This window comes from Chlamydotis macqueenii, chromosome 25 (assembly GCF_036417535.1).
Source record: "Chlamydotis macqueenii isolate bChlMac1 chromosome 25, bChlMac1.mat, whole genome shotgun sequence".
Classification (NCBI taxonomy): domain Eukaryota; kingdom Metazoa; phylum Chordata; class Aves; order Otidiformes; family Otididae; genus Chlamydotis; species Chlamydotis macqueenii.
This window is the reverse complement of record NC_141580.1, coordinates 5542557-5553045: the sequence shown is the minus strand read 5'-3', so window position 1 is coordinate 5553045 and position 10489 is coordinate 5542557. Positions and strand designations below refer to the sequence as shown.

At 57.8% G+C, this 10489-nt stretch overlaps 1 protein-coding gene across 11 annotated transcripts; it reads left to right on the top strand.

Annotated features, from left to right (window-relative positions):
• The first annotated feature begins 165 nt into the window (after positions 1 to 165).
• Positions 166 to 9334, top strand: DCAKD (dephospho-CoA kinase domain containing). 11 transcript variants are annotated; one of them, XM_086766869.1, is made up of 6 exons: positions 262 to 396; positions 2182 to 2303; positions 3637 to 3752; positions 5694 to 5897; positions 7778 to 7865; positions 8392 to 9334. In XM_086766869.1, exons 3-6 carry the CDS (start codon positions 3641 to 3643, stop codon positions 8675 to 8677), a joined length of 690 nt encoding a protein of 229 aa, XP_086622995.1. In that variant the 5' UTR covers positions 262 to 396; positions 2182 to 2303; positions 3637 to 3640; the 3' UTR covers positions 8678 to 9334. The 11 variants fall into 11 exon arrangements, with proteins under 11 accessions (XP_086622987.1, XP_086622995.1, XP_086622990.1 ...); XM_086766864.1 differs by having other exon boundaries at positions 2182 to 2307; XM_086766865.1 differs by lacking the exon at positions 262 to 396 and adding an exon at positions 462 to 585 and having other exon boundaries at positions 2182 to 2307.
• The last annotated feature ends 1155 nt before the right edge of the window (positions 9335 to 10489 follow it).

Genomic DNA, 10489 nt, shown 5'->3' with positions numbered 1-10489 from the left:
CCGCAACAAAGCGCGTCGCGATTGGGCAGTGGGCCGCGGGGCATGCCGGGACCAGTAGTCTGCGCGGGCACGCGGAGGCCGGGCTGCTCCGGGGCTGGGACTACAGTTCCCATCGGCCTTTGGGGGTGTACTGGGGCGGGGCTCCGGGGGAGGGAGGGCTCTCTAACACCGGAGCAGCCGTGCGGGGCCACCCGCTGTGGTGGAGAGCCGCGGCCAGTCCCCTCCTTCGCCAGTCCCCTGCCGAGGCCGAGGTATCCGCGCCCCGAACCCGCTTCCCGCCCGAGGGGGCGGGTCGAGCCGAATGAGGACGGTGCCGATTGGCTGGAAAAGGGACCCTGCTTCCCATTAGCCAATAAGCTCGCGGGACACTGCGCCGCGCCTGAAGCCCGGCAGAGGGTGAGTGGGTGAGGGCGCTGTGCGGGGACCCGCTGCGGCCCTCGCACCCCGCGGGCGGCGGCCAGGCCCGGTCCGGTGCGGGCGCTCCCTCCGGGGTCTGGCCGGCCCTGCTCCGCTCCCTGGCTGGCCTCACTGCCCTCCTTCCCTCGCTCGGGGCGGCTGGAGCCCGGCCTGACCCCTCAAAACTGTGTAAGAGGCCCCGGGCTTGGGGAGGCCACGGCCCGGGGCTGGGCTCAGGACCACCGGGAAAGCGCCGTTGGGTGGCCAGGGCCCTGTCCGGTGAAAACTTTCGGCACGCAGGGCTTGATTCGATACCAGCCAAAAGGCCGGGGGGGAGGCTCGTGGTGGCAGCTTTTTCTCCACCAAAGTAACGATGTATTTTATGATTTTTCCTTTTAATTGCAGCCTCCTCAAGCCAAACACCAGGTCTGTCAGTGCGCTGGGCACCGGTCAGAGCCGAGGATGGGAGCAGGAGGAGAGCTGGGTGTAGCATGGCGGTGGAGGATTTGTCTTGGCGCTGTCCGCAGCCCCACGGCTCGCCCCATGGATGGCTCGAGGCTGGGGACTTGTGCTTGAAAACCAGAGGAATAGAGACATGGGGAAAATTTGGGCACCTCAGTTTTAAAAGCCTTTTCCTCAGGGCTCTGGGTTACATCTCCCAGGGCGCTGTTCCTCACAGCTGGAATAACTCGCCGAGTTTTCCAGCCTGACTAGCCTCTGTGGCTCACGTTTTGGCTTTCCCCACATTTGATTTAGTTGGCGCAGGCCAAATACATCCAAAAAAATGGTGCATTTGGGGGAAAACGGGTTCTGGCTCCTGCCTGTAACATCTGCAGGAATGGGCTGGCCTCTCCACCCTTGTGCACAGTTCAGACCCGAACTCGTTAAATATTTATACCCCATACCACGGATCTCAGATCTGTGCAGGCCCTGTGACGGCAGAAGTGTTTTCAAACCCCGTTTGGCCGCGGTTGCTGCACTAACCCTTCCAAGTGCTCTTTTGCCCCTGCAGTAATTTCTGCTTGCGGAGGTATGTAACCGAGGGACAGAAATAGCAAGGTTTTTTGGGACCAAGTCCCAGCTGAGGCTGGAAGCCAAAGCTTCAGGGTTACTGCGGTTAAAACCCTGTATTTGCTTTACATGGGCAGGAGAGATTTTTTTTAATGTATTTATAAAAAACACGCGAGCGGAGCCTCTCCCAGTGCGAGGCAGCGCACCGCAGGCCTGGTTCTCCTCGGGCAGCGGTAGCCCTTGCAGGCTGTTGTAGAGGGCAGATAAAATCCTGCCGGGGAGGGCTGGCTTTTAACCTGCTGCGATAAATACTCCGTCGCGTCCAGCCCACCGGAGCACCGGGAAAGGCTCCCCGTGGGGCCCGGGTACTCGCTTGGCAGCAGAGCCTGGGATTTCCATCACCCTCCTGCAGAGAACTGGTGTTTATTGTCAGTGCCCTTTCTGATTCCCTCTGAATTCCCCCTTGTTGTTGCTCGAGTTACCCCCATCTGTTTGCTTGGTGTCTTGGAAGGGAAGAGAGCACGTGGTGCTGCTGCGGGCTGGCGTCGGCTCTCGGCAGCCACAAAGCGAAGTCGCTTGGCGACGCTGCTGGCAGGTGCTGCTGGCTTTTGCTCTGACTCCTGGTTCCTCCCTCTGCTGAATTGCCTTCAGCTGCCACGGGACTTCTCCACCCCCTCCTCTCCCTCAAACCGTGGGTCTGAGTCCTGTTTGTAGGATTGTGTTATGACAAAAGTGTCTTTTTTTATTTATTTTTTTTTTTTCTTTTCCTCCTAGCAAAAAGGCAGCAGTGCTGTGTTTTTGCCCACCTTCAGCCGTCCTGCAGACCTGTGTTCCTGACTGCTGCCCTTGGGCGCAAAGCGGTGCGATCCCTGTTTGTGAGGGACGGTGCGGTACCAGTAGGTACCTGGTTCCTGTCTGTGCAGAGTTTTTTGGGGGCTGGTGGCCGTGGTGTCTGGAGGGAGGTGTGACACCAGAGCCAGGTGATGGCTACCGAGATATTTGGGTTTTGGGGTGCGTGGCTCACCGGGAGCTGGGTCTCTTTTCCTCTGGGCAAGAGGAAGCTGAGGGGTGTCTACCAGCAGCCTGTGGCTCCTGGCCAAAGATGATGGAATCAGTTTCTTCTCAGATGCGAGGGGCAACAGCCACAAGCTGGGGCTTGGGAGGTTCAGGCTCTTCATCTGTGAGGGTGCCATCACCCTGGACAAGGTGACAGCAAAGTCGGGGCCTCTGTCCGTGGGGATTCGCAGGACTCGGCTGCGCAAAGCCCTGAGCGCCCGTGGCTGGGGCTGGTGTTGGTCTGTGGGGGCTGGAGAGGGGACACGGGTCTGTTCTCAGCCAGCTGGGGCTGTTGCCTTTCTGGGGCTGCAGATACCACCTTGCTCGCAGGGGCCCAGGCTCCTGTCCAGAGCTGCCTCTGCGTCGCTGAGCCTTCTGGTTTTGAAAGGGCGCAAGCGGGATTTGGAGGGTTGCAGGGTTTGGATTGATCTCCGTGCAGAAACTGCAAGAGAAGTCGTCTGCTCCAGGTTGTCTGAGGGGTTACCGACACCCTCCCAGCCTCCAGGCCATCAGCAAGCACAGACTCTGCATTCAGTGCCATGTTTGCAAGCTAACAGACACAAGTTTGCTGCTCAAAGCCGTGACTTCTTGTGTCCGTTGGGCTGCCGATGACTCTGCTGGCTTCCAGGTAGCATGGGGATGTGATTTAGTGGCTGGCTTGAGTGCTTTGCGTCCTGATTGTGTCAGAGGTAGCTTATCTCCTCTTACACCCCAGCTGTGGAGATCAAGCAGGGCTCTCCCTTTCAGTCCTCGTGTTTCTCCGTCCCCCTTTGTCACTGCTCCCTTGACAGCCCTGCCAGAAATTTGCTCCGATTCAGGGCGCCGTACTGAGTTTGTGGCTTGGTGGGTGCAGATGCTAAAGGGGAACGAGTCGGATGGAGCTGCAGGTAAGGCAGCTGGAGGAGCTTAGGGCTGGCTCAGGCTGCACACCCAGAGTGAGCAGGGTCCAGAGAAGCCTCGTTTAACCCCACGCCATTCTTCAGGCTGTAAAACAGGGCTGCCTGGCTCAGAGGGGTGCCAAAATCGTGCTGATGCCTCAGTGACGCCCTGAGAACGTATGAAAATGAGCTTTGAATGCAGTCGCCTGTTTGGGATAAATACTTGATGTGCGCAGCGTGAACCGAACAGCCCTGCCCTGGCGCGTTGTCAAGCTCTTTTCTTTCCTTTGCAGAGCGCGATGTTCCTGGTGGGGCTCTCGGGTGGAATCGCGTCGGGGAAGAGCACGGTGGTGGCCGTACTCCGGGAACTGGGCTGTGCCGTGATCGATGCCGACGTTATTGCCAGAGAGGGTAAGTTCTGCGTAGTTGATCTTTCTCTCCGAGGTTCTCCTGACAACTGGGGCGGATGCGGGGAAGCGCAGACGGCAGAGGGTGCTCTGGGTACGTTCAAGAAGTGTTTGCCTCCCGTTCCCCAGTCGATGAGGCCGCGTGGAGCAGCTGTGTCAGAGGGATTGGAACTGGGATATATTTTTAATAAAGGAAAAAAAAAATAAGATCATGTCCTAATAAACACCATGGGGAGATCTTACCCTTAGTTTCCCTCTCCTGGAGCGCAATGCTTCCTAGCTTTGAAAGGGAACTCCTGGTAAAATAAAAGCATTTCTCTGTAAATGGGCTGATTTGGTGTCCGCCCTGAGCTGCAGGACACCCATGCTGTAACACGGTTACGTTAGGTGGGATCACTACCAGTCAAAAGAGAATTTCCCTCCGTGCTCAATGTTGCTTGGCTGTAAATACTGAGAGGTTGCTCCAAAAATTACGTGTACCTTAATGCTCTCCAAAAAGAGAGGCTCCAAATATCCCAGATCAGAGGGAATTTGGTGCGTGCTTCTGCACAGCACACCCACCTTGCTACTCTGGAAATGCGCTGTTCTGGCGACAGAAAAGACCCCGAAATCCAGATCTGTTGCCTCAGCAGGACTGGAGCAGACCCCGCTCTCCCCGATTACCTGTGTGGCGCAGGGCGAGATGTTAATCCCGCCGTGCCGCCGGAATGACGAGGAGAGCAGCGCTCCCTCTGGGAAGGGCTGCTGATTTTGTATGCGGAAGGTTTCGGGTCTGCAGCTGAGCGCTGGTGCAGGCGGTGTCATTTTGAAGTGCCTGCGCTTTTCTGTTTGGTGAAGAACTTACCCTGTAGCCACTGGAAGCTGGGATGCTCTTAACATTTTATTGCACTGTAATTCCTCTTGAGGTGCAGAAAACTTGCTGGAGGTGCTAAAAGCCCTCGGAGACGATAGGAAAACACTACAGATACTCAGTGTTGATTTTCTACCAATCACTTCATTTTTCTCCAGTTCCTTTTTTATATGTGTTTGTTTACTGTATGGATTTCACCCACCCTGAAACCGCCTCGGTGTGAAACTCCACGGGAGAAAGAAATTGGTCTTAAAGACTTTTATTAGATTGGCCTGAGGTTACAACCTGTGGCAATGTTCCTGGATTTTGGAGAGAACATTATATATGGCCTGTCATTCTCTGTGGTTAGCCTCAGCTTGATTTTAATTGTGGTTTTATTGCTGCATCCTTTTTGTTGGTGATTTTTTTGCAGCTTTGAAATTATATGCTCATGTAACGTCAGAGTCCCTGCAAATACCTGTTGGGAATTGATCTCTTGGAAGGTTTCTGTGTTCATCCTCCTGAAAAATCTGGTGGCTGAGGTGAAAGACAGTAAAAAACCACAGGAACAGCCAAAGCCAACTTGTAGCAGCCAGGCTGTATTCACCTAGTGCTGAAGTTTTCGGCTGAAATAACCCTGATGCTGCTCCGGGTCCCTTTCGGATCTCCCCGCTCGACTCCTCGCCCTGCGGGCAGTGGGAACCTGCTCAGCCCCGGTCCTGCCCGTGCCTTGGCTGGGAGCCGTCAGCGAGTCCTCCCGCCCGCGCTGCTGACTTCTGACCCCAAGCAGCAGCACGCGGAAGGGAGGGTTGTGGCGCTGAATTAATGTTTGCAGGATGCTTCGATCTCTTGGGTGTCAGCCCTCAAAGGGACCTTGGGCTGAGAGGGTTTATTTGCAGCCGCTTACCTGCAGCACCGATGCCAGGTGCATGCCAGGCTGCAGCGCTGAGCCGCTGCGGTCTGGGTTCAGCGTGTGCCGGCAGGCAGATGTGCTGCCCGCCGAGGAGAATAAGCTCGGTTATTTAATGAACAAAACTCATTTGAGGCCGATCACTGATGCAAATGCCGACTGTGCCATAGAACCGGCTCTAACCTCCGGCTGTTTGATGTTATCAGTGGTGCAGCCCCACTTCAAGGCCTATCAGCAGATAGTGCGTTACTTTGGCACCGAGATCCTCTTGGAGAACGGAGAGATAAATCGTGAGGCTCTAGGAAACATTATCTTCTCCCACCCAGAAAAACGGCAGCTGCTGAACTCCATCACCCACCCGGAGATCCAGAAGGAGATGCTGAAGCAGATATTGAAGTATTTTGTGCTAGGTAAGAGGCCGTGGCCCAGCGCACCGGGATGCCTGCTCAGGCAGGAGCTCTCCCTCCTTCCTTTGGTTTTAAAGCAGAGAAAGGGATGGGGAAGGAGAAAAAGAGCCGACGTTGAGTGACGGCCTTTGTGCTCTGCCGCCGGTGGCCTTTCGCGGTGGCGTTTGGAGGATTCATTCCTGCCTTTCACTGCTGCCCTTCACCACCACCTTCTTCTGTGGTTTAAAGTACATCTGTAGGGCCTGAGAGAAGCATTGTGATGCCTCTTCTGAGATTACGTGCGGGATAATGTCATACCTTCTGAAACGGCCACCTATTCTGCCCTGCCCCCCAACCGCCCTGGGCTTCAATGAAAGCGCCAGAGCCCTTTTAGTCTCGATAAGGTGAGAAATGGGCTGACAGCTGTGGTTTCCAAAGTCCTGCTTTTTCCCCTGATAAATATAACAAATACAGCTGTCAAACTTGGTCTAATCAAATGCCAGATAAGATCACCAGCTGTTTTGGAGGTCTCCGTGTAGACAGAAGGATGTCTTAATAGAGTCAGTCTGGTTTTGCAGAGCTTATCAAAGCTGAGCCCTGTGACAGCTGAATAGGCCTGTGCCAGGGCACCGCAGGGGCCGTGCGCCGCTGCGGGGCGAGGAGGAGGAGGAGAAAGCACGGAGGAAGCAACAGGCAGGAAAGCCGGGAGCCAGAGATGGAGTCTTGAACCTGGGGCTGCGGGCTCAGGAGGCGGACGCTGTCCTGCCCTTCGGCGGGAGCGCTGTGTGTGTTCAGCAGGCTTCTTTGTCCTCATTAGTCAGGTTTTAATGATTTGGGATAGCTGGATGTTGTCTCTGAGGACTGCTGTGTAAGGAAAGCTCTTATCGATCAAACCGTAGGGCAGCAAGAAGTCTCTCTGGGCGGAGATGCTGGTAAAATGGTGGCTTGTTGGATGATGATGTCTTTGTCGAGGCTTTTCTTGCCGTGGCCAGCTCGGCTGGGGGGGCTGGGTTAGCAAAAGGGGACACAGCAAAACTGGAGGTGTCCCTGCAGCTAGGGGACACACGGGGGACCAAGTCCTGACTTACAGCCTTCCCCTCCCCTCGCCTGCTCCTCCAGGCTCGACAGGGCGTACCCCCACGTCCCCGCACGCTGCCGTCTGCCAGGGGAGTTGGCGCTTGCGAAGGGCAGGGGCGCGTGGAGAGCCTGGGGTGGGCTGCAGAGTCCGGGGGGATGACGAGCTCTCCTCCGCCGGCCGCTCCGCGTGGTGATGGCGATTTTAAACCACACGTGGACGGTTTCGGTGGGGTTTCAGGCCCTGGGGCTGTGCCTGGAGGCACTCCCGCCTTTCAGTGTCACAGCTATGAGAGGTCTGCAAGGATTTCCTTGCTCCCCTTGGAAAAATGGAGCTGTTCAGTCAAAGCTTTCCAAAAAGGGAGGAAAACTGAGCTGGGAAACATTAGCTCGAATGACCGCAGCCTGGCAAAGTCTTGGACAAGTGAAAGAGAGGAGAGCAGATTCTGCTGTGGGCACTGCTCCCATGGAGAAGCCGGCAACGCCGGTGTGACTGCTGCTCTCGCCAGCCAGGCACAGGCGCTTTCATTTGAGCTTCTCGTTTCAGCTCCTCATTATATTTCTGCAGCTTCACCTTTGGTCTGAGATCATCCAGGTTAGGGGTTTTTTTTTTCTCTTCCTCTGGAAACTTGGAACAGAAGCATTTCCTCGCTCTGAGAAGGAGGAGGGCAAGCGGGCTCTGCTCTCCTTTCGGCTGTAATCGCGGAGCTCTAGAGCTCTCCCGCTTGCTTTGCTGGAGCAGCCATGGCCGCGGTGCGCGTGCGGCCAGAGGGATTTGGGAATCTGAGTAACGCTGTTCCCTTTTTTTGGGGGGGATGTCATTTCTGCAGGCTACCACTACGTGATCCTCGACATCCCTCTGCTCTTCGAGACCAACAGGTTGACCAAGTTCATGAAATACACGGTCTTGGTTTATTGGTAAGTGCCACGTGAGCCACGAGGACGCTGCCACCCCTCTTAGAGGCTGGAGGGGACCGCCACGTGCCTCCCACTCCAGGGAGGGTTTCACTTCGACCTTGGCACGAAGGCTTGCAGGGACGCTGCTTTTCTGTAGGCGTGACCAGCGACGCCTTCCTTTATCCCAGTGTGCGAGGGGCTTCTTACTGAGGTTCCCCCACACTTGCCACCGTTGTACTGGCGAAATCTCTGACTTTGGGCCTTCCACAACCTGTGCTCCGTTGGCTGGGGCAGGGCTTGGGGCACTGCCCTGGTGTTAGGGGCTGTGCGAAGGCCGAAAACACGCAGCAGGGTCAGCCTGGGCAGCGCTGCGGGCGCCGGCTCTGCTGATCTGAGTGCAGGATGCCTGCGCCGGATCCAAAACGAAGCGGAGGGCATCTCTGCCCCGCACTTTACCCCGGCTTTTCCCCCTCGTGTCGGGGAAGGCAGGCAAATGCCCTCTTCCCTCCTGGACCCGCATCTCAGTGCTGCCCTCCCATCCTGGCAGTGACCCACCGACGCAGCTCTCTCGGCTGATGGAGAGGAACGGGCTGTCCCGGGCGGAGGCGGAAGCTCGCATCGCCTCTCAGCTGCCGCTGGACGAGAAGCGCAAATTAGCGAGTTACGTCATTGACAACTCCGGGGAGCGGGAGAGCACACGCCGGCAGGTCCTGAGGCTGCACGCCCGCCTGGAGGATTCCCTGGATTTCCTCTGGGCACGGCTGGTGGCGGGCACGGCGATAGCCGGGCTTGGAGGGCTGGCGTACCTCCTCCTCCGGCATTTCATCTCTTAATTCACCTTTTCTTTTTGTCGTGGAAGAGCCCTGAATTTCCAGGTTTGAAAAGGGCAGTGAAAGGCCACCTCTCTTAATGAGCTTTGCCAGCTGAATGCAGACAGCGGGCTGAGGCGGCTCCTTGCAGACTTCCCAAGGTGAACGTAGTGGGTTTTTTTCCGGCACTATCTCACCTCTCCTTTCTTTCCTGCTCAGGTTCTTGCTCACCAGTGGGATGGGACTGCTCCTCTTGCGGGGCTGTGGAGGGGACAAAGCTCTCGTTGTTCCCCAGTGGGTCTGTATGATGGGACTTCCGTGAATTTAGGCACTTTAATGTCTTCAGGACAATCCCTTCCCTGGGGGCGCAGGTTTCTGCTAGCGGGTGTCCCCGGGTTGATCTCCTCCCTCCCGCCCTCGATTTCTGCGATCCTCGCTTGCGGGTCGCCCCGGCGTTGGATCTGAGGTGCGATACGTACCCGGAGCGGGCTGAGGCCCTGCCTCCCTGAAACTCCTTCGCTTCTGTTTGAGTTCTCCTTAGGCGGCGGCTTCCCCGCGGGAGAGCACGAGCCTGGGCGAAGCGGGTGCTGGCTTTTCACTTTGGTTTTAATAAAGGACTAAACAGCGGCCGGCTCCCCGTGGCTCTGCGACCTGCGGGCTGCCGGCGTTGCTCTTTCCTGGCCCGCTCCCAGGTCGTTTCTATGCCGGGGCACGGCTGCGCTCTGTAAAGTTCACCGCACGCAAGCAGAGCTGCTGAGCGCGCTCGTGCTTTTTCCTCGGTACACATCCCTGACCCGGTCCCAGGGAGCTTCTCGGAGTGTCGGGCTCTGCCGTGAGCTTCCTCGGTGGGGCCGTGGCTTTGTGTCGGCTCCGGGCACCCCACCGTGTGGGCACAGCATCCCGGGATATGATCCTGGGCCTCACTGTGGTCTGCTGCCACCTCCCTGGCCTGCTGCCACCCACCTTGTCCTGACATTTTGAGAACAGTGGGTGTTTCCAGCCCCTGCGCACGGTGGTCGCCAGATTTCTCTGGGCTGTTTGGGCTCTGACCCGCCAGGCAGCCAGGGATGAGCCGGTACCGGTGTCCTTGCTGTCCCCAGTGCCAGCCTTTGGGCGTGGGGACCTTTCCCAGGGTGTCACAGCCCCCCACCCAGCCACCATGCACCCCTTTTTGGGGTCGAGCACCCTTCCCACCCTGTGCACCCTCCTCTGAGCCCAGCCCTGCACCTGGGGGGCCCATGTCCCACCACAGCCACAGGAGAGCGTCCCCGAGCGGGGGGGGCCACCCTGGGTACCCCAACATTTCCAGCAGTGCCGAGAGCGAGCCGTACGCAAGCGGTAACACTGCGCTGTTTTGCCTCCTCTGCTTTTTAATGCTCCCTTAATTGCAGTGGCGATGGCGGGAGTCCCTCGCAGCCAGCCATAAATCAGGGCTGGAGCGGGCCGCGCGAGATCAGCTCCGCTCGCCTGCCTCCCGCCTCGCCGCCTCCGCGATAAATGGGGCCGCGCAGGGCCAGGGGCAGAAAGGAGAGAGCGAGACGGGCACCCTAATCGCATTTGGCGCTGCGCTCCTGCCCTGCTGACGTTGGCCAGCCACTAACGAGTTTAGCGGGGCCCAGGGAGTGAGCGGTTTCGGAGGGGCGGCGAGGCGCGGGGCTCCCCATGGCTTCAGGGTGCCCAGTTTGGGGGTGCCTGGCACCCCGGGCTGAGGCGGGGGTCGATCCCCCTGGGTGGGCTGTGTGCCCCGGCGCCGGCATCTGTTTGGTTTGGCCACAGAGTCCCTCCCGTGCGTGCCAATGTCCCTCCCGTGGGTGCTGCGTGGCATCACCCTGGCAC